At 39.8% G+C, this 16269-nt stretch overlaps 1 protein-coding gene across 1 annotated transcript in view; it reads left to right on the top strand.

Moving 5' to 3' along the window:
• hs2st1a (heparan sulfate 2-O-sulfotransferase 1a) overlaps nucleotides 1-16052 on the top strand; it is a 34401-nt gene extending 18349 nt beyond the window's left edge. Inside the window, exons 2-7 of the mRNA XM_055032753.1 lie at nucleotides 7538-7788; nucleotides 7880-7965; nucleotides 9050-9188; nucleotides 9378-9475; nucleotides 12006-12163; nucleotides 13548-16052. Of these exons, the coding sequence (XP_054888728.1) occupies nucleotides 7538-7788; nucleotides 7880-7965; nucleotides 9050-9188; nucleotides 9378-9475; nucleotides 12006-12163; nucleotides 13548-13771 (956 nt within the window). The 3' untranslated portion in view covers nucleotides 13772-16052. The remainder of the gene's footprint in view (nucleotides 1-7537; nucleotides 7789-7879; nucleotides 7966-9049; nucleotides 9189-9377; nucleotides 9476-12005; nucleotides 12164-13547) is intronic.
• The last annotated feature ends 217 nt before the right edge of the window (nucleotides 16053-16269 follow it).

The raw sequence follows: 16269 nt of genomic DNA, 5'->3' as shown, positions 1-16269 counted from the left end.
AATTGTTTTTCTGTTTTCAAGGTAGGTATTGATTGATTGAGCTGGGTCTAGATTGATTTAGGTATTGATTGAGCTAGGTATCAATAGTGGTGTATCTATTGATTGTGCTACATATCGCTTAATCTGGGTATTTATTGATTGAGACTTTAATAGATTTTTAATTATGTGTTTCATATTAGCCACCAGGTGCCAGACTGGGAGATCTAAAAGATTGACTCTATCATGTGAACCTAAGAAGATTACGAGAATTCTCTAATTATTTAAAATCATTAGGAACGTAGACAGGAAAAAAAAGAAATCTGGAAAGTACATTAAAAGTCATTTGGAATTTTCCTTTTGGATAAAAAAAAATGTAGATATGAACGGACTAAAACTGCAAATGTGTGAAATGAGGAAGATGTGAAATTAACAGCAGCTTCGGCAGCTTTTTTCTTTTTTTTTTTAAGAGTGATACAATTTGCTTTAAGGGCTATTTTTCGGAGCAGACTAATTTTTTCTACCGGTTTGAGATTCAAGCAAAAGTTCTAAGTTATTTTTGTACATATTCATTACACGCAGGCGGCTTTGTGACGTCGCCATCCAATTAATGTTTGAATAGGGAGTGGGAGTAAGTAAGCTCTTCTTCTTCCCACTCTTTTTCAAGCTTCTTTCATTTCCTGATTATGTATAAATAATGAATATATGTTTGCGTAGAACTATTTTCTGGTTTAAACCGTTTAAGGAAAGGCGGCAACCTGCTCAATTCTTAATGAAATCTGGAAGCAGAAGCATTTAGCCCCGTTTCTCTGCCAGCAGTGTTTTAAAGCCTGGTTCCTCTCACACACGTTCTCCTCTCCTTGTCGTGTTTTGCTCCGTTTACACGGACCTGCATCTCCTCTGACCCGAACCCTAGCCCTCCTTTCTTAACTCTGCTGCTAACCCACCCTGAGCTAAATGCATCCAAAGACTGAATTAGAACAATTAAGACTTTTCCAAAGTGTGTGTGTGTGTGTGTGTGTGTGTGTGTGTGTGTGTGTGCGTGTGTGTGTGTGTGTGTGTGTGTGTGTGTGAACGCTGCAGTGGTGGTATAATTGCCCTCCCCACCAGCGGTTCTGGAAACCTGGCAAAGCAAAACTAGCGAGCTACACCCAGAGGTGCAGGGGAAGAAAACTCAATTTACAAAAAAAACAAAAAGACAAAGATTTTTACCACAAGAGTGAGCCAGATCTCCTTCCTGCCATCCTCCATTGATTTTGCAATCCGGCGGCGTCCAAGCAGAACCACACAAGCCGTACACCTCAGTCTGCCCCTCATTGCCAATCTCTATTACCCTCCCAGCTCTAGGCCTCGGTTCGTTGAGGCTAAGCCTCTCCGGAGGGGAGAAGGGAGAAGAGGAGAACTGGTGGATGGGAGCGATGATGGATTTATGAGCCGCTTGGAGAAAGGATCATCTTCTCTCTCTCTTTCTTTCTCTCTCTTGCTTTTATTATCCCATCAGATCTGGCGTGGGAGCAATAATACATGACGGCCTGTCCCATTTCGGAGATCAAGCTGCGAATGTGAATGATGATTTGAAATTCCAACGTCTAATCAGCGTGAAATTGCTTCAGTAAATATGTTTCAACTACCAGCCCCTCTGTCTTCCGCCCGCCTCTCACTTGGAACGGGACCGGGAGTAATAGGCTTGTAGTTGTCACAGTTTTTAAGACCCGTGTAGGCTGCACGGTTCATAATTAGCTTTTAATGCACAGCGACGGCTAGAGGGGAGGGGAGCTGAGGGAAATGTGGAAAGAAAGGAGCCCCGCTGTGTGGCCATAGTAATTCACACTTTTGTTCCCTAATTAAATGACCTCAGAGGGGAGCTCTGAGCTTAGCTCCGTGTGTGTGTGTGTGTGTGTGTGTGGCACTTTTGATATGGGGGTCTTTGCCAAGTGTGTTCAGTCTGGCGATGAATGGGGAACCCACTACAAAGCCCAAGAAGAACCTCTCTTCGCTTGCTTGTTGGTTGTTGGAAATTTGGCAGAACCTGTTTGGTTAACAAGAGCTTTCAAGGCTCCTTTCACATGGTCAGTGGATTTCAGTCAGCAACACGGCAGCCCCTGTGTTTTCTCAGTCCTTCTTACAGAAAACCATTACCTATGGGGTAATGTTCTCAAACTGGAAGGCTAATTTTGGTCGGTTTTAAACGTGACGTTTGGTGCATGCAGTATCTCTTCCATGCGGTTTCATGTTGTCCACACAGCAGCAGCAACTCCTTGAAGGAAATGTGTTCTTCATACACACCTGGAAATACAAACCTGTGTGTGTTTATCCTATTAATAACCATTTCTGGCATATTTACTAAACTTCTGAAGGAACCAAAAACCCGGTATATGGAGCCCCTTGGTAGGGTGAATATGCAGTTTCTAAATTATGTTTTTGTTTGTTCCTTGGTGATAAAGTTTTGTATTTTTGCCTAAAGTTATTGTCATCCACTGACAACTATGTAAAAATGGAAGCACAAGATAACTGAGACGTCAATCAATGGCCACCCTGGAAGAATGGCTTGAACTTACCCAGAGTCACTGGCTGTAATTTGAGCTCATAATCATGAGTGAGGAGCAGGAAGTCAGGAGAAATGTTGTCTGAAAGCTGCGTCTTGGAGACTTAACAAGCCAGCTTCTGATTTAGGAGTAACCTGCAAAAAATGGCTGCACTGGTGAAATGAAACTCTTGACGACGTAAGTTTTGTTCCAGGCAAGACAGAATTGTTATTCTGTTGACAACTGGGCCACCAGTTTACTTTATGTCAGTAAACCACGCTGTTGTTGTCTTGAACATCGAAGCTCTGGATGGAAGCAGCTGAGCAGTTTTCTGGGACTAAAATACATAGGAAAAATGAAAATCCTTGGCAACCAAACCTTCGTGGGAAGAAAAACATAAGCTACCTCTAAATATATCCTACAGACAACATGGTTTGTGTATATTGTGCTCAGTGTTTTAGAAGAGAGGAAGGATTGGGCTTAGACACTTTCTCTTCATTATAGGGTAAAGGGTCTGGGATAAGAGCCAAGACTACAGGATTTTTTTTTGGAGCAGGCTGTAGCAAAGATGTAGAATGTGTTCAATGGATTAAAAAAACAAAACAAAAAAAACCAGAAGAAAACACAGCTTGATAGGCATAAAGTGATACATTTGTACTAAATGTTCCCAGAGAGCTATTAGCTTTGTCATGTTTTAAACTAGTGTCACTATACAAGAAAACACTGAACATAGCTTGGACTTGATAAAGCTTGGTTTTGCAAATTCTGACATATCTTTGAGGCTTAAGATGTAGTCATGTGATCATATATAATATTTTTTCTACATTCCTTTCAGTTACAAAGCACAGACAAAATGATTACAACCAAGATTAGAGCATTTCATACAGGCAGTTAGTGCTGTTAGCATTATGCTAACATCATGTCCAAGTCTTTCATGTTTAAAGACAGAAAAGAAAAAGGTTCTTACAGCCATCTTCTTCCTCTGACTTTAATTATTAGCACCTTAGTAATACTGAAAACAGCAAACCTGGAGTCTTCACTCAGTAACACTGAAGAGTGTTGTTATCACAATTGACATAACCTTCACTGATCTGAAAAAAGGATCCGATTTTTGAGTTTATCTGTCCGGTCCAGGCCACCAGAGCTAAAAATCATCTGGTTCCAATCACCAGCCTCCAAAGAGTGCGTCTTCATTTACTGTTTGAATACAAAATAGATCAAAAGTAGATTTTTAAAATATGACCACCATACTCTGAATTAGGTGTCTCGTTGTTTTTTAGAGTGATTTTTAAATTTATGTGAAATGCATAGTGCACTCACTGCATGGATTTACCGAAGCCTTTGCCAATTCTCCTCGTATGGCTGACAGTGAAAAATGTTTACAGGTTGTGTAGATGTGGAAAGCAGACTACGTTCCTTCAAGCACCTGCTACTCTGTGCCACTCTGAAGCGCGTGACGTTGATGACTTGTATTGTCAGGGCCCGTTGGTTCTGCGGTACTCTGTGTACCCTCTCTGTTCCGGATCAAAATATTCCAAAGATGTCACTTGATCCGACGCGATAAGGTTCCAACATAGCAACTGTTACTGCTGTTGATGTTGGCCGAGGCGAGCGCTCCGTCGTCACGTGAACACATGTCTACAATCCAGTTGTTATGCATGCTGACGAACCCTTCGTCCATTACCAGCAGCTGGCCGGTCTCCACTCCGCTCTGTCCGTTGTCCTGTGGACACAAGCGAGTGCAAGTGAAACCTGATCCCGACTCGTAAACAGCTGCATGGGGCCATGCAGCTCAGGAGGGGCACTTTATGTACATATACTCACAATAAGGAAAAAAGTGGAACCCCAAATAAAATTTAATTCATAAAAACTAGGCAGGACTGTCCAGGACGGGTCTGTGCCCCTTGCGCAAGGCACTGCTTCAAATCGGCGCTCCATCTGGAGCTCCCACGGGTATTAGGCGCTCTGATGTTGCTGCCTTCCCTCTTCACACACTCACACAAACTTCCTCTCTCTACATCCTTCCTGCGGAGCACTCGCTGTCTTTGTCAGCGGCCGTCAATCTGGAGGCAAATTTTGGCAAAGAAAAGCCGGAGGGCGTCAAAGGCCAGGCCTTCTTTGTGTTATGTCTATTCACACCGAGGCACCGGAGTCTGGCTCCTCCACAGTCTCACACAGTGTTTGGGAGGCAATAACCCCAGTAAAACCTCTGCGCTCCTAATTTAAAGGGCATTGATGTCCTGTAAACGTCCAGTTCACTATCAAGTAATTGTTATCTTTACGTCTGACGGCCAACCTCAAGCCCTTAATCCTGTCTGCTTCAGGGCTGCACCTCTAACACTTATTCAGTTGAGTTTGTGTTATTAATACCGAGGCAATTCACAGCAAACATCTCAAGGCACGTCATAATGAACATCAGGCTGAGTCAAGTTTAGCTCATTGATCAAATTCGCACTGCGCCGGGTCTCTGATGTTCAGCATTCACTCTTCCTGGACGAGCAGGTAGAGCTTTGCATCGTGTCGTTGACGGGCCATTGTACAAATAAAGTTCCAAAAAGTGTGCTTTGTTTTCAACCCTCCTGAGCTACAATACCTAATGAAGTCACTTCTTTAAGTAATTTCTCACACTGGACTTTATTTGAAGTCAATTTTAAACGCCATATGACCTTTCACCTCAGAGTTCTGCAGTTCTGTTGGACTGTATTATAAAAAGGCATTAAAACCCGAGCAAGCTTACGGCTGCAAAGTGAGGAGAAACTGGGAAAACCCAAGAGACAACGTCTCGTCCTTTTACATCACTTTAAATCCAAATATTGGATTGTTTGATGTGACTGATCACGGAGCCGTCTGCATAATCCCTGGGATGCGGTGCATCAAGTTTTAACAAATTGTTTGTAGAAAGATTAACTAATAAACCCCGTTGACGACATTTCTCATCTCAACGCACGGCACAAGTTTTAGCTTTGCTGCGCACGGACAGGGACGATGCTGAATGAAATGAAAATCCATTGTTGGTTCACTTTATGTCCTGTAATGAAGTTACAGCTCTAGTCTCTCTCAGAGCTGTGTTATTGATCACGGTCTCTGAGTGCTGCATCACTGAGTGGATCAGATTTAAACTTAAGCTCAGATTTGTAGCTCATACAGTCAAATTCTGGATCAGCTTCAGCTGTGATTGATTTTTCTTTTCTTCTTCTTCTTTTTTTTTTTTAGGCAAACCTGTGAAGACACTGTTTCAGACAAAATACAACAAAAGACAAACACGTGGATGAGTTTTTCTAGGTCTTGCAGGGACTTTAGTTTTGTACATGTTCTTCTTGTGATAGAAGGCTGACTTTGTAACAGTCTTTATGTGTCTCTGAATGTGCAGTCTTGTTCTCTTTGGGAAGAATTAAGCTAAATCTAAGCAGCGTACACCTTTCAGTTTGTAGAAGTAGTTCCACTTTGGTTTGTTGGGCATTTGTTTATGCATATGCGTCGCATGCAAAGCTTTTCAGCTCAGCCGAGTTTCAGGCTTTCACTGGAGCTTTGTAACATCGTCCTTCTTTACTTTTCCTTTCGTTCTGCTGCTTGGGTTCACTGTGCAGTTTTCACTGCTGCGTGGCCTGGTTCAGAACCAGCTGGATGGACCCAAGAAAACTTTGGGTTTCAGAAGTGATTTTTTTTTTGTCATGATGCTGCAGGTCAAAACGAGCTCACCTTATCATTCTTGTTTGTTCTGATGGGCTGAATTTGGGTTTCATCCACATGTGGTTTTCTGTAGTCAAATGTTGGTTTCATTAATCCATGCGGGTATTATGGGTTGAGTTTGTTTTATTTCTTTATTTTCTTCCCAGAGAACTTTCGTCTGTCCCAACTGGAACATTCTTCCACTGTTACAAAACTTTACATTCTAAGACCTGTAATAAGACTTGTGGATTTTTTCTTATGACCTTATTTTTTTTTTTTTAAGATCGATGCTTTCCTCCTCCACATTGTTTTGTCACTTGCCTTATTAAAAGATCCACAAAATGTCTCCACATTAGCTTTTATGGAGGTCATCCTGCTTACTGATGATCAGCCGATCAATGCTTTCCAATCAGCAATACCAGCTGCTTCTCTTTTGTAAACAGTGACTTTGCCATATTTTGACTCTCACTGTGCAGGATTGTGAATATGGCAGGCCGCTGGGAAAGTTACACAGTAAAAAATGAACAGCAATAATTTGTTTTGCTGCAGCCGTCGCAACGATGGATGGATTTGAAGTGAGCACCCATTTGAGAAATGGCTGTTCATTTTTCAAGGTCATATTTTCACCGTGTCACGCTTACATTTATAAATGTCAGAATTCCAAACTAAATATTTAATGTGGAGATAAATATTTAGTTTGTGGACTAAATATTTAACTCCCAATTTAAATATTTTGTTTGAAAGTTAAAAATTTATCTTCATTATATATCTAAATATTTATTTTCTGAACTAAATACTGAACTTGTCAACTAAATGTTTTGGTGAGCTAAAATATTTAGCTCACCATGAAGCGGGTGTGAAACTAAAAAGCTGGGTGTGGGACCTCTGTATAAACTCTGCTGCTCGCTAATTAAATATTTTTGTTAGATAACTAAATATTTAGCTAGCTTTCTAGATATTTAGTTTGGAAACTAAATATCCAACATTTAGTTTTCAAATTAAATATTTTGTTTGGAACAAAATATTCAGTTAGTGAAATAAACATTTAATTTGGAGCTGGTTTGAAAACTAAATATTTAGGTCAGACTTAAAAAATTTACCCTGGAATTAAATATTTATTCTTAACTAAATATTTCATTTGAAAACCAAATATTTAGCTCGGAACTGTAAATGCATGAATCAAATGGTGAAAATATGACGTTGAAAAAACAATAAGCACATTCATTTTTGTTCTGACTGAACTCTCACAACGTTTTCATGGTTTTTAGTGTTGATTTCACTCTTGCAGAGTTCTTTTTAAAATTAATAGTTTGAGGAGTTCAGATGAATCCTGTCAGGTCTCATCAGGTTCCCTGTCGTTCTCGCAGAGCGAGCCATCGCCCGGCACGAGGTGCGGGAGGTCGAGCAGCGGCACACGCAGGACGGCCTGAGGGAGCGCCAGGCGGCGGCCGCGCGGACCGACAGCGAGGACGACTTGGTCATCATCTACAACCGCGTCCCAAAGACCGCCAGCACCTCCTTCACCAACATCGCCTACGACCTGTGTGGAAAGAACCACTACCATGTGCTGCACATCAACACCACCAAAAACAACCCCGTCATGTCCATACAGGACCAGGTAGACAGACAGATTGACAGACAGACAGACAGACAGACAGACAGACAGACAGACAGACTCTGGTGTAATCAGCATTTTCTGGTGTGTTCAGGTGCGGTTTGTAAAGAACGTGACAGAATGGAGGGAAATGAAGCCGGCGTTTTACCACGGACACGTCTCCTTCCTGGATTTTACCAAGTAAAGAAATCATTTCTGTTTTTGACGGCAGGCTGCTTATACACTAGAAAATCCAACCTGCTGACCCTTTGGGTCTTTAACTCCCCCTGGTGGTCACTTAGGGATCCGAGCTTCAAACTGTGAATGAGGACGTCCTCGTCCCATAATTTGGAATATTATCAAAAAGTTGTTGCAGTGGTTCAGTTTAATGAGTGAAACTCAATAACAATATATGAACTCATTACACACAAAGAGTCGGGTGGATTCAACAATCAGAGATTAGGACATGCTCATATTGAGTTTTGGTGAAAAAGACATGTTCTAAATCTTGTTGGAAAATCAAACCAGCGTCTCCAGAAAGCCTGTCAGCAGAAGGAAACATGAAGTTCTCTAAAATGTCCTGCCAGACGGCTGCGTTGAAATCCCAGTGGACCAGAACCAGGATATGACATGGTGACCCAAAACACAACTGATTATGGAATATTCACACTGGACTGAAAGCAACATGGATCCTGAGCCTCTCCACGTTTCCTTCAGACTCTGGGATCTTCATTTCTAAAGAGAATGAAACTTTATTTCCATCTAAAAATAAAATGGACTTCGAGCCAATGAGCAAACTGTCCAATCTTTAGCCGTTTCTGGTTCAGCTGTTGCTTCACAAATCTGAGCTGGCTTCACAAGTTTGGACAAACATGTAAAAACAAAACAACTTCCATGATACAGTTCAGTGAGCGCAGTTAGGAATAGAAGAGCCAGAAAATAAATGATAACGAAACTGACAAAAACAACAGATTGACCAGGTTGATCAGACATGTAAAATAAACTCCAACAAATGGGTCAATTAGAAATTCTAAACATTTAAATTAAATAATACAGCATGACTTCACTCTGAGCACAAAGCATAGAAATAGACTGAATAGATCTGTCTGTATATATCGGCACATTGTCACAATACACCATCTATACCTTTTTTCAGTATCTGGACCGATACAGATATTGACATCTCGGTATATCTCTACTACAAACTACATTTTTTGTTCCCCGTGGTAAAATGGTTTCACTGTGGAGACTCGTCTGGTTGCCTGACTCAGCAAATCCTCCTCAGGTTTGGAGTGAAGAGGAAGCCCATCTACATTAACCTGATCAGAGACCCCATCGAGAGGCTGGTGTCTTATTACTACTTCCTGCGGTTCGGGGACGACTACAGACCGGGCCTGAGACGCAGGAAACAAGGAGACAAAAAGGTAAAAACAAAAAAAGCAACAAAAAAAAAACATGGCAACATTCTTCTGAAGCCTGCTTCCTCTCTGTTCCACTTTTTGTTCTGTTCAGTCATGTTTCTCTCAATGCATGTTTTGACATAGATAGTTAAGAAAGGGTTAAAAAGATGCACGCCGTCGTCCCCTGACGCGTTTTGTGCGTATTTGTTTCAGACGTTTGACGAGTGCGTGTCAGCCGGCGGGTCAGACTGTGCTCCTGAGAAACTCTGGCTCCAGATCCCCTTTTTCTGTGGTCACTATTCTGAATGCTGGTAAGAGTTCCAGTTTCACTACTAATTCCTCTTTGACAGCAAACATTTTGGTTATCGTTTCCATTGGAAATACTGGACATTAATAACTCTTAGAGTAAACTCAACCTGAGGCTAGTACAGCTGAAACCAGATATTCAGCTGTACTCTGAAAAAGACCAGCTCTTTTTTCCTCATTGTCTGACATTAAATCAGAGTAAAGGCTTCGGTTAGTTAGGTTTGCCAATTGTGTCTCTAATTGTTAAATGCTGAAATATCAAAGGACATATTATTTAAAGTCAACTTTTTTGGACTTTACATCATTTTATAATGTTATTCCCTCATCAATAAACATTCCTGGAGTGTTGCTCCAGCGTCTCCCCCTCAGCTCCTTCAAACTAGCCAGCAGCAATTAGCAAACTTCTGGTGTAGCTGTGCATTTGCTGAGCTCATTATAGAAGCTACTTGTCAGTTCAGCGCTGGTTAAAAACATTGTTAGAGGATTGATAGAGGAACCATGTTGTGATGACTTTCTGAAGCCCAAGTTTCAGAAAGAGCTGGAGTTCCTTAAAGAGACAGAGGCCCAATTTCAAGACGTTAAAGTTAAATTTCTTTCAAATCATATTTGATACATATAACATTTTAATAACAACTGAAGTTAACAGTCAGTCGATTGTGCTTGATATGTTATACTGCCGCTTTAAGAGTTTTTGTGTATTTCTTCAAATTCAGGAGTTTACATGCTTTAGGATAAGTTCACTGCAGTAACACTTTTCAAGGGAACGACTCAAACTTTCTGTTTCTTTGTGTGACATCATGGAAAATCAAAAGATATCACAAAGAGAGTGATGGACCTCCATGTCCAGCAGCAGCAATGGCAAAATACTGAAAATGAAAAAAATAAATAAATAACACAGTTTCAGCACTTTATTAATTTGCTTCTTCATTTGTGTTTTCTGTAGATAAGCAGCTTGAGGTGAATATTTTGCAGGGAAATTTTTATAAAACAAACTGGAGAAAAGAAATCCTGCAATTTGAGTTTAGAAGTCTGGATTACTGAACATGTCTGGGCGCACTGTGAGTTGTTTTAAGAGACAAAGGCAAAATGTGTATCATGATGTCAGTTTTCAAATAGTAATAGTTGGTGAATAAAGCCTGAAAGCAGCCGCACTCCACAAAACAATCTCCACATTCTACCCTGTGGCACACGCTGACATTTTGCTTTATTCCAGTGGACTGTGAATGTTACTGTATTTGATGTGAATTTTGCATAATGCTTTTTGTAGTCAGCAGTGTATTTATTTGGGATGGAACCAAAACTGTGCTCAAGGAATAAAGACATCCGTCTGAAACTAGACGTTTACGTACAGCAAATTAAAAATGCACACACATTTTTTTTTCTCCCTGTCTGAAGTTAAATCAGACCAAACCTCTCTTGTTTTAGGTCAATCAAAAGTACCAAAATTATTTACATTTTCTAAATTGAGAACTTTTGCAGCTTTCGTCGACTTCTGAAGTTTACGTGCGTTTGATCAGCGTCAAACTTAAACCGTTTGTATCTAAATGTAGGTAAACTTCTAAATTCAAAGGAAGTCAGCAAAAAAAAATCTGTAAAAAAATCTTCTCAATATGTTTTCCAACATTTAGCAAATAGAAATAAGTTTGGTCATTTTGACTGATCTAAAGTGAGAGAAGTTTGGTCTGATTTAACTTCAGACAGGGAGAAAGTGTATTTTTATTTGATTATTCTGATATCAGCTGTGTAGATATATGAATAATTAATACAACTTTTTATGCAGACAAAAATGTACTAGTATAAATATTTCAGTGACTAGCGTTTTCACAATCAGAAAACATTTTGGTTGATTAATACGTAAAATGACCAATTAAAACATTGTCTAATTGAAGAATAAGCATCAATCTTTGAGCATTTTTACCAGCCACTATAAGATGCTTCCTAATTTTTCACTTTATTTACATTTCTGTTGTTTTTTTTCCCTGCAGCTTTGCTTTAAAAAGAACAAAACGAATGTTTTAAACATCTTTTTTTTTTCTGCGTCGTTTTGTTATCTCTGCTTGTAAAATAGTTTCTAAGCAGGAGCTGATAAGGCCCACTTCACAATGGGCCTTAAAGTACTTTGCTCTCTCCTCCCAGGATCTTTCAGTACTTTCACCTTTGACCTCATCTCTGTATTTACGTAACCATCTCACCTTTGGCTTTGCTCTCATTCCTGTTGTGACTCTCTGAGATCTTTTACTCTCTCCTATACAGAGCGGGATGGAAAGCTAAAACAAACTAAGAAACATCTGAAAAGTAGCTGTTTTTTTTTCTCAGCCTCCATTTTGTCCTCTGGACTCTCGACACGGTCTCGGCTCCATCCCTCTCAACGCATGTGTTGGGTGGCGTCTCACTCCTGATATGCCATCCCTCCCCTCCATCACTGCTCCTATAACCGCATATTTTTATTTTTATACTTGTGAGCAGCAACCTTAACAGAAATGGTGTTATCTTGCTTTTCTCCCCGTCGGCCCAAACAAAACCTGATGTGTGCAGGAACGCGGGCAGCCAGTGGGCGCTGGAGCAGGCCAAATACAACCTGGTGAATGAGTACATGCTGGTGGGAGTCACCGAGGAGCTGGAGGACTTTGTGATGATGCTGGAGGCCGCGTTGCCTCGGTTCTTCAGAGGAGCCACAGAGTTGTACAAGACGGGTAGCGCAAGTTTTACTCTGTCGTTAAATCCTAGTGCTGTCTCTTCCCCTTTTGCTGGAATAAACAACTATCATGGCTTTAAAAAAAATAAAAAATCTAACTGGAGGGAAAAATTCAGTGCTTAAATATTTAATCAAATAGCCAGACTTCAAAAGGACAGATTCTTAAGACGCAGCAGGAGAAACTCCTAACTCATTCCAGAGTTAGGAGTTACTATACTACATATAGTATGATGCCACCTTCCTCTAATAATGGCATAAGTCTTCACTCCCCCGACTCCATCCAAAAAAATCACCACATCTCTTTACCAAAAGATGTTTTGGAAGGTGGCGATATGAGTATGAAAAATAAATAAGAGACCATTTAAAATTCTCAGATTTTACTTTTTATAGGTATATGTTTGAGTAAAATGAACATTATTGTATGACGACATGTCTCTGATATCGCTAGCAAAAATGTAGTTTTAATTTGCAGAAGATGAAAAATGGTCAAAATAATGAACAAAGATGCAGAGCTTGACGATGATGATGCACAGAAGGATTTTACAACCTGACGACCCCAACAATCTTTATGAGATCGCTTTAAAAGGAACTTCACTCAGAGGCTTCCTCATATTCACTGTCACACAGACAGCTACAGGAGCGCTTTCTTGCCGACAGCCATCGCCATTTACAATAATTCTTTGAAGAATTTGAGTTAATATGAGTTACAACAACATTTAATTTCCCTTTGGGATCAATATTTACTGAGTCACCAGTTCATTCCATCAATACATGTTTTTTTCCCTGATATATTCAACAGCTAAATCTGATCTGACCAGTTATTAGTGTGTTGACTTTTTATGGCGAGGTAGTTATTTAATGTTGACGTGGAAGGAAAATGTTTCATAATTTACCACATTAATCACTGAATAGTTTTTAATGTATAGTTTATTCAGACCCTTTTACTGTGATAGGCCTTCAGAATTTCACTTCTTAGAAAAGTTAATTCAGTCATTTCTGAGACAAAAGAGATAAATCAGGTAAATCAGAGGTTTAATGGTGGATAGGTTAGAAAATAATATCCTATTTTGTGAAATTGAAAGATTTCTGCAAACCTACAGCGACTTGACCTTCTACCCAGAACTGAAAATCTGTCAACACGGTGACTTTTATTTCCACGATTCTTCTCCTTCTTTAAAACTGGCTGAAAAAAAACTCAAGATGTTTGTCACAAACTGTCCAAGAAGCAAAGAAAACATATGGAAAAAGTTGCTGAAAAAATTAACTGAAGTTTTTAAACCTTCTAACACATCACCACTTCTCCGACAAAAAACCCCTAAAAATTCATAACTGGCTTGTTTTTATGCAAACAGACACCTAACTTGTATCTTCTTGTCTTGAAGGAAAGAAATCCCACTTGAGGAGGACCAGTGAGAAAAAGCCACCCACTAAGGAATCCATCGCCAAGCTGCAGCAGTCAGCCATCTGGAAGATGGAGAACGACTTCTATGAGTTTGCGCTGGAGCAATTCCAGTTCGTCAGGGCCCACGCTGTCAGAGAAAAGGACGGGGAACTCTACATGCTGGCTCAGAATTTCTTCTATGAGAAAATCTATCCCAAAAACTGAAGAGGGCACTCTCAGAAGAGTGGTTTTGAGTCTCCTGTCTGTTAAACTGACTCATTCTGAGGAAACGGAAGCGGAGAGACGCGCCGCTGTTGACTTGCTGGATTTGCGATGGAGGACTTAATGTGGCGCTGCTCCGTAACGTGACGGGTCAGCCTCTGGCTCAGCTGACTGGTTGAGGAGCTTGTATTTCATCAGCAGGTTGTCCTCAGCAGCTTCTCCACTCTGTTTTCCTTCCGCAACCAAATGTGAGGAGCCCTGGCTGCACCGCGCATCCCGTTTGGACCTGGCTCTTCGCTGAACCTGGCGGGAAATAAAAATCACTGGCTCTGTACTGTTTGATTGTGTTTGGTTGTATTTTAGCTCTTTGCAATGATTTGTTGTTCATATGTGAGGACATACATTTTCCACAGTGAAATGACATCGTCAAGCCTCACTACAGTGACTAACTTAAAGAGACAGTAACAGTAAAAAGCTGAATACTTGCTTGAACCTAAAGAACATTTGTCTGGGTTTATTTTGTTTGTTTCATTGGACTATTTACTGGGGCAGGTGTGTGTGTTTTATACTTTACTTGATGTGTGACTCTTGTAAATGAAGGATGCTTTTAATGTTATTGGGGTGTCAGAATGTTACAATTTCTCTCAACATTTCAATCCATTTTGTTCCCACCAGTAGGTTGTATGACTTGTAGAGATGCACCGATCAGCAGTTTATGGCCGTTTCACAATCAACAATTTTATTTCTTTTTTCAAAACGTTTTGTCGGCTCTAGTGGCTTTTATTTAGCAGTTGTCATACAGGAAAGTGTGCGATGAGAGAGGGAAGACATGCAGCGAAGGTCATTGAACTAAGGCCTCCATACCTGGGTCACTTCCATTTTTGTAAAGTGTTTTGACCTGCAGAACCAATTTTGGTCTGATTTTCTTTGAGAACTACTTATGACTACTTTTTTAAACAGTATTTAAATTAGTTTGCATATAAAAAAGATTGGAAAGGTCGCTAATTATTTATGTCCAGAGCAGAGGTGACGTCACACTGTGTGTGTGTGAGAGAGAGAAAGAAGTCGCTGTAAAACAGGATTTTGTCAGTCACAAACAAAAACAAAAGGGATTATGGAGGGATTTGAATTCTTTTGACTGTTTTGTTAGCTATTAGCATGGTTAGCCTAGTTAGCATTACTAGGTTGAAAAGGAGTGTCAGTGTGTATTCACTTCATTAGCTGTGAAACTACAGCACAACACAATAATCTTCACTAATATTTTGAACTTTATTGGAATTTATTTCTTTATTAGAATTGGCTATCCTTACTGGAAATATCTGCTGATCCAGCATCAAATCAAATGAAGATTGATTTATATTTAAGAACAACTGCTCTTGGTCAAAGTGCTGCACACAAAAACGACAAATAATAATTCAATTAGAAAAATAAGATACGATGAACACAATACCAGATAGAAGACAAAGCCTAACAGTGCGATTAGGTCAGAAGGATGAAACAGCAACTTTGTTGCAACATGTTCCTCCTCCGCAGATTCTACTAAAGTTTGTTCTCTGTCAGTTTCTTCCTTCCACTACTTGAGGGACAGAAAAAACCCCAAAGGCTTGTTCACTTTTGAGCTTCCTCCATTTCAAAACACCTCAACTCTTCTGAAAAAACACGAACCCTTGAGGAACGTTGCTGTCAGTGGATTCTTTCAGATTTCTGATCACCAATTGGTCACCAGTCAATTTCACTAATTATATATATATGATTATATATAATTATATATAATTTTGAACACTTCATCACTCCTCAGCCAACATTTTGTTTGTGATGTGGCTGAATTTTAAAGTGACTAAAAATTTGCTTGTCTTCATTTTTTACTCCTACAACTTGGCAGAAACTTGATGTCAGTTTTTCTTTGTCAACCTATTTCATTGTGGAATCATCTCCACAATATGGAACCTATAATCATAGAGGAGGTTTGTCAGCAAAATAAATAACATAAGGCAGAAAAAATTACATTGAACATTAGAAAAAATTATATTATTGTAATTAAGTTGACTACAACAATATTGTGCTGATATACTGAGTAGGAGTGTGGGCCACAAATCAAGTTCTGCTTCAGGCCCCATATAACTTTGGGCCGGCCCTGAATAGAGCAATTACTGGATGACTTCTTTAAACTGAATTGAGGCACATTTAGATCTCGACAAGCCAAATCATGAATCAATTATTTTGTGTCATACCTGTACTTTTATGTTTTGCTGCTGCAAAGTAAAGCAACATTTACCCTCTTTAATTGTGTTTTCTGTGTCATTTTGCCTGGATTTGTAGAGAACTACAGCAGAGAAATTTAAAGTAAGGTATCTTTTAACCGTAAAAGTTTGTTTCACCATGCCACCTTCACAAATGTTTGTTATAGGAGATTATAAGCATCTATAAGCATCACATATAGATTACCAGCAGGTTTTTAATCTCACTTTGATGCTCACCTGATTACCACTGCATAAACCTGA

This window comes from Poeciliopsis prolifica, unplaced genomic scaffold (genome assembly GCF_027474105.1).
Source record: "Poeciliopsis prolifica strain line A6 unplaced genomic scaffold, Auburn_PproV2 SCAFFOLD008, whole genome shotgun sequence".
Lineage (NCBI taxonomy): Eukaryota > Metazoa > Chordata > Actinopteri > Cyprinodontiformes > Poeciliidae > Poeciliopsis > Poeciliopsis prolifica.
This window is presented reverse-complemented; position numbering and strand designations above follow the sequence as displayed.